At 44.1% G+C, this 26,658-nt stretch overlaps 2 protein-coding genes and 1 pseudogene across 2 annotated transcripts in view; 1 reads left to right on the top strand and 2 right to left on the bottom strand.

The window, feature by feature from the left end:
* Positions 1-1,483, bottom strand: part of Heatr4 (HEAT repeat containing 4) — a 37,408-nt gene extending 35,925 nt beyond the window's left edge. Inside the window, exon 1 of the mRNA XM_041658219.1 lies at positions 776-1,483. The gene's annotated coding sequence lies outside the window, so the exon portion shown is untranslated. The remainder of the gene's footprint in view (positions 1-775) is intronic.
* A 798-nt stretch (positions 1,484-2,281) lies between these two features.
* Positions 2,282-10,829, top strand: LOC121452398 (acyl-coenzyme A thioesterase 1). The gene is made up of 3 exons (XM_041658527.1): positions 2,282-3,170; positions 6,484-6,686; positions 8,658-10,829. Exons 1-3 carry the CDS (start codon positions 2,585-2,587, stop codon positions 9,222-9,224), a joined length of 1,356 nt encoding a protein of 451 aa, XP_041514461.1. The 5' UTR covers positions 2,282-2,584; the 3' UTR covers positions 9,225-10,829.
* Positions 10,830-12,658: 1,829 nt separating this feature from the next.
* Positions 12,659-24,358, bottom strand: LOC121452471 (annotated as a pseudogene).
* Positions 24,359-26,658: the final 2,300 nt, after the last annotated feature.

Raw genomic sequence — 26,658 nt, 5'->3', positions numbered from 1 at the left:
AAACCTAGAACCCTAAAGCAATAACAACAACAAAAACCAGTCTGCTGTAGTGCCTTCACCTTAGAGTCCAAACCCCAGCCACTTCAAGATGAGACCTGACTAAGATTGAAGGTCCAGCTGCTGTCTGCATGCTGAGCCTTTTACACAGCTTCATTTTTCTTAGGAACCTCAGTCTGCCCTCTCTCCATGCAGCTGACACTGATGAAGATCGTAGTGATATTTTGTTTTGTGATCTAACAAATATAGCTTGCCTGAAGATCAGAACACAGAGCTAAGTCACTAGTTAGCCATAGAGGCCAGGCAGTGGTGGCACACCTTTAAACCCAGCACTTGGGGGGCAGAGAGACCTCTGTGAGTTCAAGGCCATCCTGAGGTACACTAGACAGTCTCAAACAGAAACAGCCAGGAGGTGATGGCTCACACCTTTAATCTTAGTACTTGGGCCTCACACACCTTTAATCTCAGCATTAGGGAGGTGGAGATAGGAAGGGATATGGCTGGGGGCAGGGTAGCAGGAGGAGAGGAATGTAAGACGGAGGAGACGAGGTCAGATGCTGTCTGCTGTCTGCAGTCTGGGAATGCATTCTGAGGATTTGTAGAGACAGTGTCACCCCTTTGGCCTGAACATTGGTAGATGAGAACTCCCTAGTGACTGGCCTCTCTGCTCTGATCTTCAACATTAACTCCTATATCTGACTCTGAGTTTTTACTGTTAAGAACAATTAGAATTTGTGCTATATCAGATCCTGCTAAAGCTGTAGTGAGTTGAAATTACCTTCCAAGTGGCATAGTGTCCCACAGTCCAGACTTAAAGAGAAGCGAGGTTCTGTGTCATAAACCTTCCTTGGTTCCTTAGGTTCCAAAGCTGCTTAGCTGCTTATAGTGGTCTCCTGGCAACAAATCTTCAGAACCCATTCACAGAAGCAGTGGGCTTGGTTGGGGTATCTTCAACTACTCATCAAATCTCCTTTGTGAACTGAGCTTTGAAGAACTGTTCCATAGTTGTTGGTTGGCAGCTTACTGGATTTCCTACTTACTCATTGCAAAATAACCAAAACACCAAAAAAAAAACCTCTTAAGTCTTTAAAGCTTCCTATATGCCCCTCTCCCTGACCCCGCACTCCAGGGGCTCTTACATCCTGCTGAGAACCAGCCACCACAGAACACCTGGATAAGTAACTCTTGGCATTTTCCAAATTGCCAGGCAGGTTAGAGTTCGGTGACTCCGGATCTCAGCGCAGTGTGAGATCATTGGAAACTAGGTAAAAAAAATAAAAAAAAAAAATTGCCTGGAAAAGTGCTTGAGCAGTTGTCCTGGGCTCCTTTTCTATAACTGTGATAAATCTCTGAGCAAAACCAACTAGAGGAGGAAAGGGTTTATTTGGTGTTCACTTCTGGATTACAGTCCGTCTTCCCGGAAGTCAGGATCTCCCTCCCTCCCCCCAGCAGGAACCACCGAGGAACTCTGCCTTTTTTTCCTTCTGCTCATACGCAGCCAACTTCCTTTATTTCTTTTTTAAATTTTTATTTTGCTTTATGTGTATGGATGTTTTGCCTGCTTGTGTATGTCTCAGATCCTCTGGAGCTGCCATATGGGTGTGGGAATCGAACCCAGGTCCTTTAGAAGAACAGCTGGTGCTCTTAATCACTGAGCTAATGGTCCACTCTCCAGCCAGCTTTCTTATAAAACCCAGTACAATCTGCCCAGGGAGGAATTGACCCCAGTAGCCTGGGCCCCTCCCTCCCACATCAATCATCAGCGTCATGTAGGCCAATGTGATAGACGCAATTCCTCAACTGAGGTTCTCTGCTCCAAGGTGTTTCTAGTTTGGTCAAGTGGACAAAAACTAACACAACCGTCTTCTTGGGAGCAGGGACAAGTGCGTCTTAGACAGTTTCAGGTTTCTCTAATAACAAAAATGGGCAATTATCCTTGTTATTAAGGTCCAAGACCATGATAGCTTATGAAACAGTTGGGGAGCGTGGAAAGTCCACGATGAGTAGGCAATGTTTGCCTTGAGGGCCAACATGAGCACAGTGTAGAAAGGACTAACCATGACGTCATTCGGCTATTATTACACATGTCTGGAATCCAGGTAAAGGGTCATGAGGCATGAAGTCCGTTGGACGTGGGACTTACATGTAGGCTAAGCACGTGCAGACACCAGGGTGCACATGTTTGAAAGAACAGTCCTAAGATTAGTAACAAGTGTCCGTTACTCCACAATGTGATGAAACAATTGTAATCCTACACTCTGGAGTCTGCAACCTTAGGAATTTGGCGACTAGAGGTATCATTGGGTGAGAGGACTTTGAAGAGCGAGCCGCAGTCCAGCCCACTCTTCATGGGGCAAAGAGCACCTGAAAAGAGTACTAGGAAGGGGGTTCCGGATATAACAAAGTCTTAAGCACAGACGCTTAGTCAAAGTCTGTCTCTACTTTGTTGCTTTGCTGGCTCTGAGTTTTCCAACTCCCCGAGCCCCACAGCTCAGCCCAGTGGACGCTTACACTGCAGGCAGGGAGCCGGCCGCTAGAGGATCTCTAACTCACCCCAAGAAACTGAGGGCTGAAGTGAAGAAGCAAAATGGTGACCTCTCTTCTCGCTGTCCTGCGAACAAGCAGGTTGTGTCAATGGGGCTGCAAGAGCAGGGCGCAGCTGTTAGGGCCCCTGCCGTTTGGTCCCGGTGGCTGGAGCACTTGGGCTCCTGAGCGGACAAACGCGACGCTGAGCCTGGAGCCCGCGGGCCGCAGCTGCTGGGACGAGCCGCTGAGCATCTCCGTGCGCGGCCTGGCCCCCGAGCAGCCCGTCACGCTGCGCGCCGCCCTGCGCGACGAGAAAGGCGCGCTCTTCCGCGCCCACGCGCGCTACCGCGCCGACCCCCACGGCGAGCTGGACCTGGCGCGCGCGCCCGCGCTGGGCGGCAGCTTCGCGGGGCTCGAGCCCATGGGGCTGCTCTGGGCCATGGAGCCCGATCGACCGCTCTGGCGTCTGATCAAGCGCGACGTGCAGACGCCCTTCGTGGTGGAGCTGGAGGTGCTGGACGGCCACGAGCCCGACGGCGGGCAGCTGCTGGCGCGGGCGGTGCACGAGCGTCATTTCATGGCTCCCGGGGTGCGGCGCGTGCCCGTGCGCGAGGGCCGTGTGCGCGCCACGCTCTTCCTGCCTCCAGGTGAGCAACTCTCCACCTTCCCTAGCTCAGAGTTCCTCTGTGGTTTTAAGTGAAGAAAAAGGTAGCTCCCCATGACTTAGGACTCACAGGGAAGGAGACTGGACCCAGCTGGAAGGGGCCTGTTTTGATGCTGCTGTTTCCCGGAAGCTGGTCCTTTATTCCGCAGCTAAGTTAAAGGGCATCAAAAGGGGAGACACTCTTAATAATGAAGTCCTTAGTGTTACCTCCATCTACCCACGATTCATTTCAGAATTTTTTCTGTTTTTCCTTGTGGTGGTTTGGGAAATCAAACTAAGCAAGCACTCTGCTACTCAGCCCAATTTTTCAATATTTAAAAATTGTACTGGTTTTTAGCTGTATGTGGAAGTCCTAGCAAACCAAGCTGGAGAATCAACAGGACTCCAAAGCAGTGGTGGATGAATCAATCAACTCCCAGGAGAGGCCATTTAATATCGTGCCACTGAGATAAACTTTACAGGGCGTGGCTCTGTTGGTAGAGTGCTTGCTTAGCCTTCGAGTGGCCCTGGGTTTGATCCCCAGCACAGCCATAAACTGGACATATAAAAGGTGTGTGTACAGGGTTGCCATCCCAGCGCTCATAGGTTGTGGCGGGATATACAGAAGCTCTGGGCCATGTCTGGTTACATAGCAATACTGGGGCATGCTAGGCATGCTGGCAAAGCAGGCAAGATCAGCAAAGTCTTTAAATGACTCTTGTGAGTAGTTCCGGAGAAGCGCACACAGAGGGCTTTTGTCATTTCAGTACTCATCTATTCCCGAGTGGAAGACAAGCCTCTTTATAAAAATGTTTTTAAAAAATAGGTTTTTTTTTTCAAGATAGGGTTTAATCTATGTAGTGTTGGCTGTTCTGGAACTTGCTCTGTATAGACCAGGCCAGCTTCCAACTCACAGGTATCCTCCTGCCTCTGCCTTCAGAGTGCTGGGGTTAAAGGTGTGTGCCACCACCGCCCACTACATTCTATAGGCTACATTATTTTGCATTCCACCAGCATCACATGATGGTTCTGGTTGCTGCACATCCTGACTGACAGGTGGTACTTAGCAATTTCTGATCAGAGAGGATAGTGGTGTGGTGTGTGTGTGTGTGTGTGGTCGGTTGTTTTTACTCTTTGGCTCTTTTAGGGGCCCACTATCCAGCTCCCAAATAAATACACACAGAAGCTTATTTATTTTATTGATATTTATTGAGCTCTACACTTTTCTCTGCTCCCCTCCATGCCTCTCCCCTCCCCTCTTCAATCCTCCCCCTAGGTCCGCATGCTCCCAATTTACTCAGGAGATCTTGTCTTTTTATACTTTGTACTTCCCATGTAGATTAGATCCATGTAAGTCTCTCTTCGTGTCTGCATTGTTGTCTAAATTCTCTGGGATTGTGGTTTTTAGGCTGTCTTTCTTTGCTTTATGTTTAAAAACCACCTATGAGTGAGTACATGTGATAATTGTCTTTCTGTGTCTGGGTTACCTCACTCAAAATAATGTTTTATAGTGCCATCCATTTTTCTGCAAAATTCAAGCTGTCGTTACTTTTTCTGCTGTGTAGTACTTCATTTTCTGTTGTAAATGTACCACATTTTTTCTTATCCATTCTTCGATCGAGGGGCATTTAGGTTGTTTCCAGGTTCTGGCTATGACAAAGCTGCTGTGAACATAGTTGAGCACATGTCCTTGTGGCACGATTGAGCATCCTTTGGAGATATATATATATATATATATATATATATATATATATATATCCAAAAGTGGTATTACTGGGTCTTGATAAAGGTTGTTTCCTAATTTTCTGAGAAATCGCCACACTGACATCCAAAGGGGTTATACCAGCTTGCATTCCCACCAGCGATGCAAAAGTGTTCTCTTTTCCCCACAACCTCTCCAGCATAAGTTTTCATCAGTGTTTTTGATCTTGGCCATTCTTTACAGATGTAAGATGGACATTTGTCTGATGACTAAGGATGTTGAACATTTCCTTAAGTGTCTTTCAGCCATTTTAGCTTCCTCTGTTGAGAGTTCTCTGTTTAGGTCTGTACTCCATTTTTTTTTTTTAAAGATTTATTTATTACGTATACAACTTTCGGCCTCATACCCACACGCCAGAGGAGGGCGCCAGATCTCTTTTCAGATGGTTGTGAGCCACCATGTGGTTGCTGGGAATTGAACTCAGGACCTCTGGAAGAGCAGACAGTGCTCTTAACCTCTGAGCCATCTCTCCAACCCTCCATTTTTTTTTTATTGGATTATGTGATCTTTTGGTGACCAATTTCTTGAGTTCTTTATATATTTTGGAGATCAGACCTCTGTCTGATGTGGGGTTAGTGAAGATCTTTTCCCATTCTTTAGGCTGTTGTTTTGTCTTGTTGACCGTGTCCTTTGTTTTACAGAAGCTTTTCAGTTTCAGGAGGTCCCATTTATTGTTTCTCTCAGTGTCTATGCTGCTGGGGTTATATTTAGGAAATGGTTCCCTGTGCCAATGAGTTCAAGTGTACTTCCCACTTTCTCTTCTATAAGGTTCAATGTGTCTGGCTTTATGTTGAGGTCTTTGATCCATTTGGACTTGAGAGGCTTATTCTTTCTTATGAATGCCTGACCTTAGCTTGGCTTGTTTCATGCCAGCTTTTCTTAAATTAAGCCTTCTACCTTTTTGCGTCTGGGCTTTACGTTTCTCTACTTCTGTATATCTTTCCCTTCCTTCTTATTCCGTGTTTGGCTGGGTGCCTAGCCGCTTCCTTTCTCACTCCTTGATCCCCTCTTCCCCGATTTCTCCTCCCATTTACTCTCTGCATGACAGCTCCTGTATCCCTCTCCTGCCTAGCTATTGGCCATTCAGCGCTTTATTAGACCAATCAGGTGTTTTCGGCAGGCAAAGTGACACAGCTTCACAGAGTTAAACAAATGCAACATTAAAAAATGCAACACATCTTTGCATCATTAAACAAATGTCCCACAGCATAAATGAATGTAACACATCTTAAATATTCTACAACATGTGGTGTATGTGTGTGTGTATAATCACATTTAGTATGTCATACATGCTAGATAGCACTCTACCCTGGCCTAGTGTATTTTTAATGTTCTTTGTAAAAGTCTATGGATTTGAGTCTTAGATATAGAGGGGAATGTGGGTGGAGAGAAAGCTGTTTAATTATCCTGGGCCACTCTGGATACTTGGAGACAGAAGTTCCTTCAGCCTCCTGATAATAAGGAGAAAACATGTTTGTCCTAAGATTAAGCAACAAACACCTACTAATGCCACTGTGAACATCTTCAGTAATGCTTAGTTCTCTTTCTTCCCCAGAACCTGGGCCCTATCCTGGGATCGTTGACCTTTTTGGAGTTGGAGGTGGCCTTCTGGAGTATCGAGCAAGTCTGCTGGCTGGGAAGGGCTTTGCTGTCCTGGCTCTGGCTTATTATAAGTACGATGACCTCCCCAAGAGCTTGGAAACCATGCGTATAGAGTACTTTGAAGAAGCCGTGAACTACCTGCTCAGTCACCCTGAGGTAGATCTCCCCCAGATTTCACTGGGCCCTGTCATACCTCATCATATGCTTGATTTCACAGAACAAGTGAACTGATGACGGCCTCTCTCTATTTCACAACGAGCCCAAGCCCACTTGAGATTTGTAGGTTTGCTACAAGTAAAGGGAAAGGAAAAATAGGGCCTCCCCAGCCAGTGCTCATTCAAATGATGCGCTCAGCAGCGCTCTCCTGCCTGTGCCCCATTTCCCCATGTCCCCCATGCCCTTGTGCAAGCAGAGACGGAAGCACAGGGTGAACTTGACAGTCAGCAGCAGGAGACCAGGGTGCGCTGAGCTTTCTAGCTTCAGCACAGCACAGGCTAGGTGCTAATTCTGGCTTGTTTTGTAATTTTATAATCAGAACTTGAAGTGGCTGGAAGCTTTGGCACTCTTTGAGAAGTGGAGCCAGGCTAGGCTGCATCTAGAGAGAAGTTTGAGGGCAGATTTTGCCAATTTCTTTTTTAAAAATTATGGACATGATATGTGTGTGTATGTTGAAGAGTGTGTGGAGGTCAGAGCGGAACTCTGTGGAGTTGGTTCTCTCCTTCCACCTTGATGTGTGTTCCCCGAGGTGAACTGGGGTCATCAGGCTCCTCAGCAGGTGCTCTCCCCACCGCACCACCTGACCAGCCCAATTTTACCAACTTCTAATTCTCTGACATTGGGACCTGTTTCTTTCTTCATTATCACTTAATTCCTAGTACTTCACTGAAGTACAGTGTTTGAACTTTTCAAGGGTGTTGCTATAGAAGCCGCAAGAGAAGATAAAAAGATTGTTCTGAGAGGTCAGCCAAAAGCCATTGGTTTATAGCCCAGAGGCCGCTGGGATGGTGCCCAGAGGTGCGGAGTAGGGACTGGAAGAAAGGAAAGTACAACAGACATCTTCCCACAGGTTCAGCAGGGAACCAGAAAGAGAACAAAGTCATAAGTAGCATGACCTAGGGTGCAGGGCTGTGAGGACATAGAAGAGGCCCAGAGCAGAGAGGACCTGGAGGACCAGCAGAGGGAAGTCAGGAGGAGAGGAGGCCGGAAGTGAGTGTGGGAGGCCAACCCTGGAGTAAGATAGTGGACAGCATCCCAAACACAAGGAGAGGTGGCTCCTTGTGGGACATCTGAGAGCATGAGCAGCCGTGGGAACAGGTAGAGTGGGGAGTGCGGAAATGAGACGTTCCTCCTGATGGCTTCTGTTTCTCACTGCCGTATGAAAAGGTGAATGCAGGGCATGTGGGGCTCAAGAGGCTGAGGAGGTAGGCAAGGGTGTGAGGTGGTCCTCTGGAGTAGTGGGAAGCCAAACACCAGTGATGCGTGGCAGGGCTGACGGCACATCGGTGCTCGTGTCAAATGAAAGGTCAGCCAGCTGGAATGTACATTTTTGCTAGCCTCAGGCCTGGAGGAAGTGAGCAAGTGATTGCACAAGGATTGGTTCTTCTCTGGGTCAAGGCGATGACCATGCTAACAAAGGAGTGGAAAGCGCTTGCAAGGGAGCACTGTGCAGATGAAGCCGACTCCGGAGGGGAGGGGCTGGTGGGCGAGCGTGGAGATGAGATGCTGAGGCTGTTAAGGCCTCAGCAAGGCAGAAAGGAGAGTTTCTGGAAGGGCTAAGCAGGAGGGAGTGAAGATGGTAGCCAGAGGATGCAATGCCTGAAAGTGAGAGTCTCTGAACCGCTAACAGTTGGTGCTAGCGACGAGAGGTTTGGGCTATATAAGTGGGAGCGGATGGTAGAGTTGGGTTAGAGAAAAAAATCACAGGAGTTTTACAGTCCTTGCAGTCACCAGGAATGGTGACAAAGACATCAGGAACGCTTGGGGAAGGAACAGATAGATGTCCCCAGGGAGTAATGTGGCTGTAATGGAACGAGATGGAGCCTGAATCCAGGCCTTCTTCCTCTTTGCTTTCTGGCTCTCACAGTATTCCAGGGCTAAGCCTCCATTTTTCATTTGTGTCTTTCTCAGGTAAAAGGTCCAGGAATTGGGATTCTTGGGATTTCCAAAGGGGGTGAACTTGGCCTTGCTATGGCCTCCTTCCTGAAGGGCATCAAGGCTGCTGTCTTCATCAATGGCTCTGTGGCCGCTGTTGGGAACACCATATACTACAAAGATGAGACTATCCCTCCTGTGTCTCTTCTGAGAGATCGAGTCAAAGTAACCAAAGATGGCTTCTTGGATGTTGTGGAAGGGCTGCAAAGCCCTTTGGTAGAGACGAAGAGCTTCATCCCTGTGGAAAGGTCTGACACCACCTTCCTGCTCCTTGTGGGTCAGGATGACCACAACTGGAAGAGTGAGTTCTATGCCAATGAGATCTCCAAACGCTTGCAGGCCCATGGGAAGGAGAAGCCCCAGATCATCTGCTACCCAGAAGCAGGGCACTATATTGAGCCCCCTTACTTCCCTCTGTGCAAGGCTGGCATGCACGTCCTGGTGGGTACTAATATCACCTTTGGGGGGGAGCCTACGCCTCATGCCATGGCCCAGGTAGATGCATGGCAGCAACTCCAGACTTTCTTCCACAAACACCTGTAAGTAAGAATTAGGGCGTGATTCCTCAAATATTACCCATTATCTTATGGTTTTGGAGAAAGTCTTAAATATACTATCAGAGTATCCATTCTAGCTAGTTCATCTGGACACATTCTAATTCCTTAAAGCTTTTTCTTTCTTTCCTTTTTTGCTTTTTTTGGAGACTTGGTTTGTCTGTGTAGCCCTAGCTGACCTGGAACTCGCTTTGTAGATCAGGCTGGCCTTGGACTTCCATAGATCCACCTGCTTCTGCCTCCCTAGTGCTGGAACTAAAGACTTGAACCATTATGCCCAGCATAAGTTTTTTTCTTTATGTAATACAGTAAGTGCCTCTGAAGGACTGCAGATATGGCAGAATGGGGATGCGCTCATCTATCTGGGAGAATGAACAGTGTCCTGAGTTCTTGCCTCTGTGCCATAAGACGACAAAGAAATTAAAACTTTCTTATAAAAGTCATGCCTGTTGAGCTGGGGAGATGGCTTAGTGGGCAAGGGTGCTTGCTGCTAAGCTGACAACCCAGGACCCACATGGGAGGTGAAAACCAACAAGTTATCTACACACACACACACACACACACACACTCACACACACACACACACACTCACACACACTCACACACACTCACACACACACTCACACACACACACTCACACACACACACACGTGCACACACACTTGCGCATGACCATAAATAAAAGCTACAAATAGTGCCTATCCAAAAAGTTCTTTTATATTATAAATTAAAAGGGAACCTTAAGTATTAAAATTCTTATTAAAATAAAAATTAGATTTTTATAGACAAAACGATGGTGTCCTTCCATTCTTGGGCCAAGGTTACTATTATTATCTTCATTCAAGAAGTGGTTTTGGGATGACTTGGGGGATTCTCTTCTGATGCTCAATTCACATATAGGCAACAGTGAAAAGGGTTTTGTACACACACATCCAACAAGAACATCAATTTTACAAGGCAAACAATGGGAAAAGAATCCCCTTCATACGAGGAGCTCTGTGCCATGACAACACTTGGGGATGCTGAGCATTCAATCCAGGAAGCCAAAGAGCAGCTGGGGAAGGAAACAGAGAGCCTAGGATCCATGTTGTGTCAGCCTTCAGACTGTCTGAGGCAGGGAAGAGAATGTGTGTGAGCAAGCGCTCTCGTCCCCAGGCATTTAGTAATCCATCAGTCACTATCGGTCATCCAAGCACACTCTTTGTCATATGAGCACATAAGGTTCATGAATGAGCCCTTATAACCCAAGATAGGCAGTTAAGAGAAAGTCATAAAAACCTGTTCAGCTTTATTATTATTATTATTTTTGAGACAGGGTTTCTTTGTGTATCCCTGGCTGTCCTGGAACTCATCCTATAGACCAGGTTGGCCTTGAACTCACAGAGATCCACTCGCCTCTGCCTCCTGCGTGTTGGGATTAAAGGCGTGTGCCGACACCACCTGGCCTCAGATTTATTATTATTAAACACACGTGTCTGTGTATGCTTGTGCCCACAGAAGCTAGAGGACTGTAGTTTTGTTTTGTTCTTTTTAAATACTCTTTTGGCTCTTTGCTCTTTTGGGGGGGGGGCTGCTACCCAGTTCCCAAATAAATAATATAAGCCGGGTGGTGGTGGCGCACGCCTTTAATCCCAGCACTCGGGAGGCAGAGGCAGGCGGATCTCTGTGAGTTCGAGACCAGCCTGGTCTACAAGAGCTAGTGCCAGGACAGGCTCCAAAGCCACAGAGAAACCCTGTCTCGAAAAACCAAAAAAATAAAAATAAATAAATAAATAATATATGTGGAGACTTATTATTTCTTATGAATGCCTGGTCTTAGTTTGGCTTATTTCTAGCCAGTTTTTCTTAAGTTATCCCATATACCTTCTTTTCTCTTTTTCTCTATCTCTTTTCTTCTTATTCGGTGTTGGGTGGCTGGCCCTTTCTTCTTTTTTTTTTTAAGATTTATTTATTTATTATGTATAGTCTTTAGCCTCCATGCCTGCATGGCCAGAAGAGGGCGCCAGATCTCATTATAGATGGTTGTGAGTCACCATGTGGTTGCTGGGAATTGAACTCAGGACCTCTGGAAGAGCAGTTAGTGCTCTTAACCACAGAGCCACCTCTCCAGCCTCTGCCCCCGCCCCATTCTTTTTTTGTTCCTTGATCTCTCTTGTTCTTCGTTCTCCATCCCAGAGTTCTCCTTCTATTTATTTTCTTTTTTTAAAAAAAAAATTCTTAGCCGGGCGGTGGTGGCGCACGCCTTTAATCCCAGCACTCGGGAGGCAGAGGCAGGCGGATCTCTGTGAGTTCGAGACCAGCCTGGTCTACAAGAGCTAGTTCCAGGAGAGGCTCCAAAACCACAGAGAAACCCTGTCTCGAAAAACCAAAAAAAAAAAAAAAAAAAAATTCTTTAAGCTTCACAGATTTAGTTTAATTTATGATTTAAAAACAAAAACTTACAAAAAATGTTAATAGCTTTGCAGTGCTATCTAATTTAGAGGTCATGAGGATTTAATTGATTGATGCAAGACACTTTTCTTTGGGGATTTCACATTGAAGAAACGGTGCCACATTGGTTTGGTTTCTTAAAAGTCTATTTTGAACCATCTTGGACAAAGGTGAAAAGGGTTAGGCAACTCTGAAAAGACCAAGTCAACATTTGGCTTAAACAAACAGCAGGTGGAAATATAACACTATCCTTATTTTTGAATATCTGGTTCTAGAAAGTAAGACCTCTTTCATCATTACAACTTTTATTCTTGTTTACAATAAGAAAGGCAATTGGAAAGAAAGTATTAATTAGATTAAATTAGTAAAGTAGGATAATTGACTAAAATCATTATTTAAAAATAAGGGACCAAGAAGTTTAAAAAAAAATAAAATGGCAATTAAGTTACTGAATTATATTAAAAAAATAAAATTTTTATATTTCTACATTTTGTTTCTGTTTCTGTAAGAGGCTCCGTCAGAAAATTGAACTGTAAAATTACTTTAAATGAACTATATATAACACAAAATGAGTTTTTAGGAAACATTTGGAAATTTGTTTGTTATAAATTATCCAAAATTTATAAGCAAATCCCCTAACTTGCATTTTGCTTAGAGTAATAACTTTATATCATACAAATAAACTTCAAGTATGAAGAGTGCATTATTGCACTCTTTTTGCAAGTCCAAAATTCTTGGTTTACAATAAAACTATAAAGTGCTTTATTGTTTTGTTTTGTTATTTTAAAGCAAATCCATCACCCATCAGCGCCATCTACTGTAGAAGTCCAACAACTTAAAGTCTTGCTCAACAAGTTGCTGAGAAACACATCTGGAAGCAACATATAAAGTTTCTGAAAAGAAACTACTTGTGTTTTTACCATTTTACATGACTATCACTAGGATATCCTCCTTTCTAAGCAGAAATCCATATCCGTGTGACAGTCCTCAGGGTCAGCCATTCTGTGCAGCTGCCACTTGCATGTTTCCAAAATCCTCTTCATGTGTTCTCTTCAAACTACCTGTGGTACCAGAATGCACAGATAAGGCCCTTTCTATCAGGAATGGTGACACCATCTGTATTGTTAAATTTGCCAGGTAGATGGCTTCATACTCCTGGAGGTGGTGGAAAAATTAGGATTAATACAAAATCTCCTTTCTGGGACATAAGTAAATGCATCTCTGTACGTCATCCTGAATGTCTCCATGATGTATGCAATAACAAAGGCAGCACTTCCGGAGATATCTGCATTCCCATGGACAAGAAGTTTTCCTCCGTTTTGTAAGCTTCCATCAATAAACATCGTGTGGAAAAATGTATTATGTTTTCAACTGGATTATCTGCAATATCCAAAATTAAATATCTAAATAATTGTTGAAAGTTTGGTTTAATAAAGTTTGCTTCAATGTTTTGCCGTATGTAAATTATACGAATTATCCCATGTCTCTGTAATACAGGGAGCTTGCTTTTCATAGCAGAAGAGTATGGGCCTAAGAACAATCCAGGCAAAACTTCCTGCATTTCTCGTCTCATAGGATAAGTCCACTCCTCGGCGTCGTCTTTGCACTGTGGGAGCGAGGGGAATTCCAGCTTCAGGTCCTACAGATTCCCAGGGCCGGGCGGGTGGGCGCGGCGCAAGGGACAGCAGTTCTCCGGGCGATCTTCCGGGCTGGCGGAGGCTAAGCAGGAAGGAGGGCGGGAGGACTGCGGGCTGACGTGCGGCTCGGGGACCACGGGGTCCCTGCTGCGACAGGAAGGCAGAGGGCAAGGAGACACAAACGCGCTGCCAGCCGCCACGCTGTGGCCGTCTCCCTCCGCAGATCTTCGCGCCCCTCAGACAGCGGCGATCCCGCCCAGGCACGAGCCTATAACCTCCTCCATGTATTTTCTTTCTTTCTTTTCTTTTTTTTTTTTTTTTTTTTGGTTTTTTCGAGACAGGGTTTCTCTGTGGTTTTGGAGCCTATCCTGGAACTAGCTCTTGTAGACCAGGCTGGTCTCAAACTCACAGAGATCCGCCTGCCTCTGCCTCCCGAGTGCTGGGATTAAAGGCGTGCGCCACCACCGCCCGGCCCCATGTATTTTCTTTGCCTATCAGCCCTGCCTAGCCTTTCTCCCCGCCCAGCTGTCGCCGTTCAGCTCTTTAGGAGACCATTCAGGTATGTAAGACAGGCAAGTATCATAATGTCACAGAGTTAAACAAATGCATCATAAAAAGAATGCAACACATCTTTGCATCATTGAAACAAATGTTCCACAGTATAAACAGATGTAACACGTTTTAAAAATAATATCCCACAACAACTTCAGACCCCTGGAGCCGGAGATACAGGTGATGATGGTGTGTCTGTCACTCAACTTGGGTGCTGGGGGCTAAATTCTGCTCCTCTGTGAGAGCAACACATGCTCTTAATTGTTGAGTCGTCTCTCCGGCCTCAGAAACTTGTTTAATAAAGGCACTGCATGAGATGATTCATTGGGGCAAGGTACTGGCTGCTAAGCCTGTCAACCTGCGTTCAATCCCTGAAACCCACAAAGCAGGAGAGAACCGGTTCCTGCCACTTGTCTTCTGCTTTCCACCTGAGCCCTATGGCACATACCGGCCCCCATATGCAAATAAATAATTTAAACGTTTAAAGTGTCGAATACATGAGAGCCTTCAGAAATTAAGACCCGGATCTGGATGGGGTGGCTTGGTTAAGAACCCACTAAGCGTGAGCCAGAGACCAAGCCACAGAGTGAGCCTTCAGGCAGCATTGCCCCTACGCTATCTGCTTCAGGCTCCTGCCTTGATGATGCACGATTCATAAAAACTCAGATATTAGGGTTCAACCTGGAGACCAGAAAAGCAAAGCAGCCAGCCACTGGCTCTTACCTCCATCTCAATGGCGATCCTGCCTCCCGGAAACCTCAGGATGAGACTGTGTCTGAGAGCTGTCTCCTCCCATCTTAAAACCCTCTTTAGTTCTGGGATCAAAAGTGTGCACCACTACCTCCTGGTTTCCGTGGCAGCTAGTGTGGCTACTGGGATTAAAAGTGTGTGTCATTGCTGCCTGGTCTGTAAGGCTGGCCAGTGTGACTGTTTTACTTTTCTGATCCTCAGGCAAGCTACATTTATTAAAATGCAAATGAAATACCACAACACCTTGAGGTCTTGCTAGGACTTCCCTGAGTGCTGGACTGTTATGGAATATTCCTTTACACTCTGTGGAAATGTGTCACTGTGATTGATTTCATTAAAAACTAAACGGCCAATCTGGACTAGCTGAACATAGCAGACAATGAGGAATACTGAGAACTCAAGAACAATCGCAGTGGGTTTTTGATCCTACTGCACGTACTGGCTTTGGGGGAGCCTAGGCAATTTGGATGCTCACCTTACTAGACCTGGTTAGAGGTGGCCGGTCCTTGGGCTTCCCACAGGTCAGGGAACCCTGATTGCTCTTCAAGCAGATGAGGGAGGGGGACTTGATCGGGGGAGGGGGAGGGAAATGGGAGGCAGGGGCGGGGAGGAGGCAGAAATCCTTAATAAATAAATAAATTTAAAAAAAAACAAAAAAAACCCTGTAGATTAGGAAAGGGAAAAAAAAGGAAAAAAAAAGAAAAAAATAAAGTAGATATTGATTGTTAGATCCTAAAAACAAAACAAAACAAAACAAAACAAAACTAAACGGCCAATAGGTAGGCAGTATGGGGGGACTTCTGAACAGAGAGCTCAGGAAGAAGAAAGATGAAGTTTGCAGCTGGATGCAGAGAGAGCAAGATGGAAGACAAAAGCCACAAATCACACGGCAGCATACCGATGAATAGAAATGGGTTAATTTAAGTTATAAGAGCTAAAGGGACAAGTCTAAAATATAGGCCAAGCTTTCATAATTAATAATAAGTCTCCATGTCCTTTGTTGTGTGTGAGCTGGCAGGGCAAAGAAAAATGCTTTACCTTGGACTGTGGCCTGGAAGTGTCAGCTGACTGAGTCCTTTCCTCCTAAGTTGTCACAGTGACAAAATGAAGCTAGAGCATTAGTTGCCAGAGTCTGGGAGGGTTAAGGCAAGGGGACTAAGAGGGTTGACTGTGGGGACCATTAGATAGGAACTATAAATTCTTGGGTTCTGCCAGGCAGTGACAGCATACACCTTTAATCCCAGCATTCGGGAGGCAGAGACAGGCGGATCTCTGTGAGTTCAAGGCCAGCCTGGTCTACAGAGTGAGTTCCTGGACAGGCTCCAAAGCTACACGGAGAAACCCTGTCTTGAAAAAGAAAAAGAAAAAAGAAAAAAACAATTCTTGGGTTCCATAGCACATAGTAGATTGACAGTAGTTAATAGTTTATTGCATAGATACGTTTTTTGGTGCTAGAGACCATCTTTTTTGCTATTTTGTGTGTAAGAGTGTTTTGACTGCTTGTATATCTATGTACCACCTGCATGTGTGGTGACTGCAGAGGGCAGAAAGGACATTGATCCCCTGGGACTTGACCTACAGATGATTGTAAACGTCAGTGTGGTTGCTGGGATTTGAACCTTCATCCCTGGAGAGCAGCTAGTGTGTTTAACCACTGAGCCCTCTCTCACCCTGCTGCTGGAGAGGAAGCACAGCACTGTAGTGGTTCCAATAAGGGCCCCCTAGGCTCATAGATTTGAATGCTTAGTCATCAGGGAGTGGCACTATTTGAAAAGGATTAGGAGGTGTGGCCTTGTTGGAGGAAGTGTATCACTGGAGGCAGGCTTTTGAAAGCCAGGCCCAGTGTCTTTTCTTCCTGCTGCCTGCCAAACTGGATGTTGAACTCTCAGCTACTTCTCCAACACCATATCTGCTTGTGTGCTGCCATGTTCCCTACTATGATGATAATGGGCTAAATTTCTGAAAGTGTAAGCCAGCACCAGTTAAGTGCTTTCTTTTTCAAGAATTGCCGAGGTCATGTAATCTCTTCACAGTAATATAACAGCGACTAAGACAATTCCCAATTCCCAAATCCTGTTGTGTATTTCAAAACAGTTACAAGGAAGGATTTTTAATATTTTCAACATGGAGAAATAACAAATAGTTTTAGTAATGAGTATAACAATTACAGATTTGAACATTACACACTGTATATACATACCTCATAAATATATATATATATATATATATATATATACTCATTATGTATCAAAAAGAACGTAAGTCCACCAGGTGTGGTGATGCATGTCTTGACGTGGGATGCCCCTCTGTATGCTGCAAATATGTTTTATTACCATTGGTTAATAAAGAAGCTGCTGTGGCCTGTTGCAGGGAAGAATAGAGCTAAGTGGGAAAGCCAAACTGAATACCAGGAGAAAGAAGGTGGAGTCAAAGGAGATGTAAGCAGCAGCTGGAGAAGCAAGATGTGAGGTAATAAGCCACAAGCATCACGGTAAAACATAAACTAATAGAAATGGTTTAATTTAAGTTTCAAAAGCTTGTTAAGGGGGCTGGAGAGATGGCTCAGAGGTTAAGAGCACTGGCTGCTCTTCCAGAGGTCCTGAGTTCAATTCCCAGCAACCACATGGTGGCTCACAACCATCTGTACTGAGATCTGGCGCCCTCCTCTGGCGTGCAGGCATACATCGAGGCAGAATGTTGTATACATAATAAATAAATCTAAAAAAAAAGCTTGTTGATAATAAGCATGAGCTAATAGACCAAATAGTATGTAATTAAAATTAAGCCTCTGAGTTTTAAAAGTGACTGTGGGACAAGGTGGGACAAGAAACCTCCAGTTACAAAAGGCATCCCAATGTGGTACAAGAATTTCCACATAAAACCAGAGAAAGCTTTTTTTTTTTTTTTTAAACAAAAAAAGGATTCTAAACACACAAAAACAGAGTCAAGTCTGCTTCATTTTCCTAGGTGGGCTCTGTTTACTGGCAGTGAACAGAGGCATGGTTCCTTTAAGAGCCAGCTTCCTGGCTCACTGCTAGTAACAAAGACATGTGGCTCTTTTAAGAGGTCCTGCTGGCATACACTGATTTGGTGTTTATTAGCACACTACTCGGTGGCAGCGTGGATCTAGAAACTCCTCAGAGTTGGGATGGTGAGCATGACTCTCACTGTTACCTCTCTCATGAGACTATATGGTCAGTGAACCGAGGGGAAGGAGCCATGAACTAGTGCTATTCACTAAGCTGAACAGTACAGCTAACATAGCAGTTTTACCATTTGTCCCATGCGACCATAAAACAATACAGATACACAATACTGACAAATTCAGACAAAAAGGCCTCTAAACAGGTCACAGTGTGTTTGACAAATATGCGTAGGCTTGGGAGAGAATAAAGGTAAACATAGTCATAGAGTAAAAGAGTAATTTAAAGATAATGAGGTACTTAAAAAGGGAATAGAATAATAAGAACATTATAGTAAGCCACGTAAAGATGGAAAATACACAGAGAGTCTGGATTATGTGTACTATTTTTGACTGTTAATGAGCATTTGATTGTGGAGAGACATTTATTGTGGGTGCTACTAAAGTAAACCAACATAAAGTTATCTTGGTTTCAAAATTTGGGTTTAAGGATATGTGGCTTTAGGAAAGAAGTTCTGCTTTTGTTTCCAAAAATGATGAGACGCTGTGGATTTCTTCCAGACTAATATTATTTGATCAAGTAAGACCCCCTGAGAGGTCTCCACTGGCAGCATTGACTTAGGTGATCCAACATCCAGAACAGCTTCAAGACAATTGTCTGAGATGATGCCTACCTCATAGCCTACCACAGTCAAGATTTAACCATAATTCTAAATTTTCTCAGGATCCCCATAAGATTACCAACACCCCAATCAATAAAAAGTAACACAGAAAACTATGCCCAAATTCTAAAAATATTGTTTATAAGTAGTTGTATTCATGTAAAGGGGGTTGGTCATAAATGGTTAATGGTCATAATCCATCTCTTAATAAAAGAAGAAAAGGGGTTGTGATATAGAAATGAGGAAAAAGGATAGATTATTGGATCTAAATCCTTAAACCAAGAAAACAACTGTTAATCTGAAAATACTTTATATTAGTATGGATTTTGGTTTATTGGTACAAATTTAAGGTCATTTTTGTTATACTATAAATATATTTCTACTCTTTTTTTAAAGGTATTATGTTTATGCAGCTCATTTAAAAATGTAATATATAGTTAATAAATACAAATTAATAGTTATCTTTAACAGTCAAACTTATAGTCTTGTTACTTATCTTTTCTAGATATTCAGAGATACATTTCAAATAGATAGGTAATCTTCAAACACTTCAAAGACCTACAGAATATTGCATTTAAAATGTTTTAAGGACTCATACTTTTCTTGACAATGACACACATCTGATTCTGGCAGCACCAATTACTTAAAGAGGTTGCTTGGCATCAAAAAAGCTCCTTAGGGAGTTTGCTTTCAATATGATGAGACTAGCCATTTGGGTAAGAAACTGCTCTTGCTTGGTGTGCTTGACAATATGCTGTATAAACTGGACATGGTGAGACAGTCCTTCAGGGTTCTAGCTTAATAGAAGAGTCTGTCAGACATTCTGCAGTGCACAGAAGAAAGCAACTGATGGATTTTGCCAAGATAGGCAGGACAGTCCATCAGATTTACTACTTCACTGAGAAATCTGCTGGACACTCTAGGCCTATAGGCCGAAGATGGATGTCCCAACATTGCAGAAGAACTTTGGTGACTGTCCAGACAGCCAGATATCTCTGTCATTTCTAGAGTTTTGGAAGTTGCTTACAATGCATTTCCTTTATACTTAGGTAATAGTATGTCCTTCTGGGGTCTTTGATGGAGTTAAAGACTAGATAGTTATAATCATAGTTTTCCTTAGTTATGCTGAAAGATAAATTATATATGAAACTTTAGACTTGCAAAGATAGGTATTTTCTTTAATTTTTTTTCAAATACAACTAGACTAAATATTGTCTGTAATTCTTTCTTGATAATGTTTTTTATATGTGATTTTACTATGCTAAAGTTAAAACCTTTCTTTTTAATTAGACAGAAAAGGGGAGAAGATGTAGGGTTCCCCTCTGTATGCGTGAATATGTTTTATTACCACTGGTTAATAAAGAAACTGCTTTGGCCTTTGGCAGGACAGAATAGTGATAGGTGGGAAATCCAAACATAGAGACTGGATGGTGGGGGGAAGAAGGCAGAGTCCAAACAAGATGCCAGCAGTCACTGTAAATGCAAGATGTGAGGTAACAAGTCACTAACCTCGTGGTAAAATATAAAATAGTAGAAATGGGTTAATTATGTTGTAAGAGTTAATTAATAATAAACCTGAGCTAATAGGCCAAACAGTATGTAATTAATATTAAGTCTCTGCGTGGTTATTTTAAAAGCAGCTGCAGGACTGGGTGGGACAAGAAACCTTCAGTTTCTAACACTCAGGCTTTTCCTTTCTTTCTTTATTTTTAAGATGTATTTTATTTTTATTCATTTGTGTGTGTGTGTGTGTGCATGCCCTTGAATGTCCACAGATGCACATGTGTGTAGGAGCCACCCTTCATTTATGTCTGATATGTGTATTATCGAAGTTCAGCTTTGTCCCTCTGCTGCTTTTGCCTTGGAAATTTCTAATATCCTTCAACCAAGAAATCATGAAGTAGCAAGCATTTAAATGACCAATGAAATATAGATTCCACTTGGCTTTTTTCAGTTTCTCATTCTGTTCCTGCCTCTCTCCCCATCTATGAAGAAGTTACATTGATCGTTTCTGATTCCTTCATTGATTAACCCATGAATTAATTTATACCTACATTCTTTCTGTTTGTTTGTTTGTTTGTTTTTTGAGACAGGCTCTCTTTATACAGCCCTGACAGTACTAGACCTCACTGTGTAGACCAGACTGGCCTCAAACTCACAGAACTCAAAATCCATGCATTTACCTCAGGTGCTGGGATTAAAAGCATAATAACTGGAGATTTCTCATCCCACCTGGCCCCACAACTACTTTTAAAATAACCACTCAGAGGCTTAATGTTAATTAATACTGTTTGGTCTATTAGCTCAGGCTTACTATTAACTACCTCTTACAACTTACATTAGCCTGTTTCTATTAGTTTACGTCTTACAACAGTTCTCGTTACTTATTACTTCACATCTTGCTTCTCCGGAAGCTGCTTGCCTCTCCCTTGATTCTACCTTCTTTCTCCTTATACACAGTTTAGCTTTCCTGTCTAGCTCTATTCTTCCCTGCCTTAGGCCAAAGCAGCTTCTTTCTTAACCAATGGTAATAAAATATCCACAGCGTGCAGAGGGGCTTCCTACATCACCTGAGTGCTGAGAGTCAGTGGATGTGTCAAATGTTTCACTTAAGAAGGCATCACCTTCCATTGGGTGATCTGAGTGAAGGAGACTCCCCTTTCTAGAAAAACCTGTCTAGGGACACGATAATTTTAAGGTTTGGCAACTTCCACTCACTGACTTATAAAAATAAGCTATTAAGTTTTGTGGGGGGGGGGGGGGAGAAAATAAAGTATTTCTAAAACAGGCAGGGACACCTAGCCATTCTGTTAGATGTCTAACCTCGACACGCACCTGCTGGGACAATTTTCTGCTAAAGTCAGTTAGGAAAATGTGATTCTTTTCCTTTCCTTTCCCATTTGCATTTGATGATCAGACTGACATTTTGATGTGGCATTTGACAAGATGATCTGGGACCATGGTCTATATTCTGTCAATTATATTTTAAATAAACACTGATTGGCCAGTAGCCAGGCAGGAAGTCTAGATGGGTCAATGAGAACAGGAGAATTTTGGGAAGAAGGAAGTTCCTTCTGCAGTTGTGAGCCTGCCACAGAAGAAGCAAAATGTGACTGCCTCGCTGAAAAAGGTACTGAGCCATGTGGCTAACACAGATAAGAATAATGGGCTATTAGAAGTTATAAGAGTTAATAAGAAGCCTGAGCTAATGGGCCAATCAGTTTATAACTAATGTAGGCCTCTGTGTGATTTCTTTGGGACTTAACGATTGCGGGAACCGGGCAGGACAGAAACGCAGACAGCAATGATCTAAAAATCGGCTATGTCTGCTTGATGGGAAAGAAGAAGAGCCATCACTCAGTGGAACATCTAGATTGAAATTCTTTCTCCGCTAGTGGTGATCAGGGCATCAGATATTTCCTCCACAAACTGACAAGGCTGGAAAAATGTGTTTCCTGGCTCCAAGTTCAAGTGGAACTCTGTACTGCGTGTTTTTCAAAGGAGGCTCATCTAAATGTAAGGAGAGACGTGAGCTTTGGCAAGGCAAGGGCAGATCCAAGTCTTTCTGGATCAGCTTGAAGGCAGAAGGCTTGGAATGGTAGAAAACCCTGATAAGGTAAGAGGAAGGTCTACCTAGGGAGACAATTTAGAGCTAGAGGTAGGGAGATGTGGGCCAAGTGCGTTGTGTTTGCTGTTGGTTTTCTGGCTGTACAGAGAGAAAGCTGGACAGATGTGAGCACCAGTGAACCTCCTCCTCACCTCGCTCTCATTCCTGAGCTCCCCACTCCCACAGGATGCTGAAGGACACATTTGTCTAGTCCTTCCCAATTTGTCCCAGAGTGTCCGGGAGGAGAGGGTGTAGCAGGTGAAGGCTACCAGAGCTACTGAGGGTACTGAGAAGAGGCCCAGCGACTGTGTGGAATATCTATGGCACACACAGCCTGCCTCCTGGGATTCTAGACTATGTGAACCCCTAGGATGAAGGCAGAAGGACAAATTGACAAGACTGAGTTAGGAGAGAAAGTCTTACAGGGCTCTCTCCTGGAATGGGAATTAGGAACCTGGTTACTGTTGGATGAGACTGTGGAGGTCACCAGGAGCCTGATTCTGGGAGACACAAGAATAGCCGCAGACAGGGAGTCAGGAATGAGCAAAGGAGGCCTTTAAATCTGCTTGAGGTGGGCTTTTACTTTTTGTAGTTTGCTCTTCACTAAGATGAAAAGAGCTGGCGCTCTGTTTCCCTCAAACATTGGTGTAAGCCAACGTTCCACTCTGTCCATATGACAAATGGTTGACCCTGGTACCTGGTCAGACATCCGCGTGATTTCCTAACATTACATCAGTAAACAAGTCACCAGGGTAGCACCTGATAGAGTTACTCTAGCTAACATTTGGGGTGAGTTAGAAGTAGGATAAAGTTCATGGCAGGCTCTCTACTGGGTAACTTCTGCACAAAGCTCTGGGAAGTGAGCCAACAACAGGATTAGCAGGAAAATGTCTTTGCACCCAGGCAGACAGTGGCTGTGTGGAAAATCATACCTTCCATTTAAACGAACCTCTCTGAATGGCAGTGTCCTCCTCTAAGGACAAGGGATGTAAAGAAGGAGATAGGACTCCAATGCCTTCAGCAGGACAGTGCTTACTCCCATGTTCCAAACCTTAGGTGTTATCTTAGTTAGGGCTTCTATTGCCGTGAAGAGACACTGTGACCATGGCAACTCTTATAAAGAAAACATTTAACAGGAGTGACTCACTTCCAGTTTCAGAGGTTCAGCCCATTATCATCATGACGAGGAGCATGGCTGTGTGAAAGCAGACATGTTGCTGGAGTAGAAGCTGAGAGTCCTATGTTTGCAGGCAACAGGAAGCCAACTGAGGTACTGGATGGTACCCTGAGCATAGGAAACCTCAAGGCCCACTGCTACAGGGACACACTTCCTCCAATGAGGCCACACCTCCTGATAGTGCCACTCCCTTTGGGGGGCCATTTTCTTCCAAACCACCACAATTGTCAACCCACTCCCAGGGAGGCAAGTCTGAGGTCCTAAGCAGATGTCCCCCACTATTATAACATCAGGGAGGAAAAGCATGTTTGCAGGCACCACAGCTGTACAGGTCCTTGTGTGGGCTATGTCGGCACGCTGCCAGATTGTTTATATCTAGGAAGACTCGCGATAAGGGCTGTGGAAGGGAGTGACACTGGTAAGACAATGTGGAGGGATTCTTTTCTTTGTGTTTATTTGGGGTTCCAAGTGCCACCTCTACCTGGGGACCTCTGTCTTTCCCAAGCTTTGAGAACTTTCCCTCTGTTGTTTCAGTGAATCAATTTTTCTATGATGATATTCTTCCTTGGGTATGCCAATCAGTCACCTGATCATTTAACTGTTTTACTCTTATTATTTATTATTATTGTGTATATGTGTGTATGGCATACATATATATAACTTGGGCATGCAAGCCATGATGCTTGTGTGAAGGTCAGAAGACAATGTTTGGGAGTTTGTTCTCCCTTTCCACTGTGGATTCAGGTGTAAATGGAGTTTTTTGTCCTGACTGCCCAATCCCAAATAAACACACAGAAGCTAATATTAATTATAAAATGCTTGGCCAATCGCTCAGGCTTATTACTAACTGGCTCTTACAACTTAACCCATTTCTATTAATCCATGTACTACTCTGAGGCTGGTGGCCTTTATCTCTATCCCATTTTGTATGTCTGACTCATTCTCTGTCTGTCTTCCTACTCCTCCAAGTCTCCCCTTCTTTATTCAATCATTCTGAGTTTAGTTTTCCTGCCTAATTTTATTCTGCCTTGCTATAGGACAATCAGCTTTATTATTAACCAATAAGAGTAAACTATATTCACAGAATACATAGGGATTATCCCACGGCATTCAAGGATTGAATTTAAGACACCAGGCTTGTGCAGTAAGTGCCTTACCGTAGCCATTCAGCCGGCACTATTTATTTTCTTGAGACAGGGTCTCACTCTATATCAGAGCCAGTCTAAAATGCCCCATATAGCATAGACTGACCTTGAACTCACAGAACTCCTCTTAACTCAGCCTCCCAAATTCTAGGATTACAGAAGTAACTTACTACAAGAAACTTGACGCTGATCATTTAGTGCTGTCTTAGAGATCTTGAGTATTTTCTTGCTGCCTTCTCATTTTTCCTTTGCTTTTGTCTGCAAGCAAAATTTTCAAGGCCTCTCTTCAAGTTCTGGTAGTCTCTCTTTTTCTAAATCTGGCTTGTTGTTGTTTGTTGAAACTTGCAACTAAGTTATTCTTTTATCCAAGTTATTGAATGTTTCCTTTCCAGAACAAGGGAAGAGTATTTAACTCTTCACCAGAGAAAGGTCAATCACAGTTAAAGCCTTTAGACTGATGCATATTTTAGAGAATAAACTGTAAGCCTGTAAGGCATTTTCTTAATTAGTGATCAATGGGGGAGGGCCCCGCCCATTGTGGGTGGTACCATCCCTGGGCTGTTGATCCAATTTTCTATAAGAAAGCAGACAGAGCAAGCCAGTAAACAGTCTCCCTCCTGGCTTCTGCATCATTCAGCTTCTGCCTCCAGGTTCCTGTGCTGCTTAAGTTCCTGTCCTGACTTTCTTTGATGATGAACAGTGGTGTGGAAGAGTAAACCAAATTGTAACATGAATAATAGAAATCAGGAGACAAATATTTGGGTTCAACCTGAAGATCAGAAAAGAAAAGCAGCTAAGCCACTAGAGAGTGCCTACCTCTATGAAATCTTCAGACTGAAAGAGAGAGAGAGAGTTCCTTTCTCATCCCCTTTTACATTCCTCTCTAGTGCTGGCATTAAAGGCATGCACCATACTGGGCGGTGGTGGCACATGTCTTTAATCCCAGCACCTGGAAGGCAGAGGCAGGCAGATCTCTGTGGGTTCAAGGCCAGCCTGGTCTACAAGATCTAGTTCCGGGACAGCTAGGACTGTTACACAGAGAAACCCTGTCTCAAAAAAAAAAAAACCCAACAAAAACAAATAAACAAACAAAAAAACAAAGGCAGGCATCATCACCGCCTGGTCTCTATGGCTAACTAGTATGGCTGCTGGGATTAAAGGTATGTGCCACCACTGCCTGGCCTGTATGACTGACTAGTGTGATTGTTTTGTGTTATGGTCTTCAGGCAAGCTTTATTTATTAAAAAACACAAATAATATACCACTATACCCAATAAATCCTTTCCGCCCCATTGTGCTTTAGTCATGGTGATTCTTCACAGCAATGGTAGCTCTCACTACAACACGGGGGTTTAGGAAACCCCCAAACGTGCCGGGATATTGATGGACCCAGTCTTCAGCAGGTCTTGTGTGCCAGTGACCATGAGTTCATAGGTGCAGTACCCATGTCACATCTAGACGCCAGTCTTTCACGGAACTCCTTCCCAACTCTGGGTCTTACTTTCTTCTGCTGTCTCTTCCATCACGTCCCCTGAACCTTGAAGGGGCTTTATACAGATGCCCAGTTTAGGACTGAGCTCTCCACGGCCATTTTCATGGAACTCCTTCCTAACTCTGGGTCTTACTTTCTTCTGCTGTCTCTTCCATCACGTCCCCTGAACCTTGAAGGGGCTTTATACAGATGCCCAGTTTAGGACTGAGCTCTCCACGGGCATTTAGTCTCGGCTCTCTGGCCAGTGACGAATCTGGGTTACCTGCCACCCTCTCCAAAGTGAAGCTACTCTGCCTGAGACCGAGAGGATCATTAGTCTACAGACAGAAACAAAAACATTCAGGAGGCAGTTTGACATCATGTTCCTATAGCAGAACGGCAGCCGCAGGTTCTCCCCCAGGGCTTACGACCTCTCCAGCCACAGACTTTTCACTGAGTTTGTGGTACCAGTCATCAATTCCTCCGGTGGGGGCAAGCCTAGAATCCAATCAGAAAGCAGATGGTTATTTTCAAACTAGTCATACCACTGTTGCTTCATTGATGCCGATTGCTGCCAAGTTGATGACGTGGCTTGCAGGGTTCACCGTTGTGTGACTGTTGGTGACTTCTCTCCCCAAACAGCCCATGTAGTACTTTCCAATACCCTGGATGCTAGCCAGCACTGAAGAAACTCCCGGCTCAGTTCCAGCTAGGTATCTATATTCCCTGCAGCCAAACTGTGTGGTTTCTTCAGGAATATCTAACATCTAGTTCTGGTAGGGAACCGAGAGCAATGGCAACAGCCTGTGTTGTTTTAGGGGCCCCTGTGCCTCTGTGGCCGACAGGTCAT

The sequence above is a fragment of the Microtus oregoni genome, unplaced genomic scaffold, assembly GCF_018167655.1.
Source record: "Microtus oregoni isolate MIOR12 unplaced genomic scaffold, Mior012 000009F_ref0000495, whole genome shotgun sequence".
In the NCBI taxonomy this organism is placed as follows: Eukaryota; Metazoa; Chordata; class Mammalia; order Rodentia; family Cricetidae; genus Microtus; species Microtus oregoni.
This window is presented reverse-complemented; position numbering and strand designations above follow the sequence as displayed.

Bases quoted from the DNA above. Each gene is read 5' to 3' on its own strand.
- LOC121452398 (XM_041658527.1), top strand. From the start codon at position 2,585: ATGGTGACCTCTCTTCTCGCTGTCCTGCGAACAAGCAGGTTGTGTCAA. The intron at 3,171-6,483 runs GTGAGCAACTCT...TTTCTTCCCCAG, and splicing joins CACGCTCTTCCTGCCTCCAG to AACCTGGGCCCTATCCTGGG. The intron at 6,687-8,657 runs GTAGATCTCCCC...TGTCTTTCTCAG, and splicing joins ACCTGCTCAGTCACCCTGAG to GTAAAAGGTCCAGGAATTGG.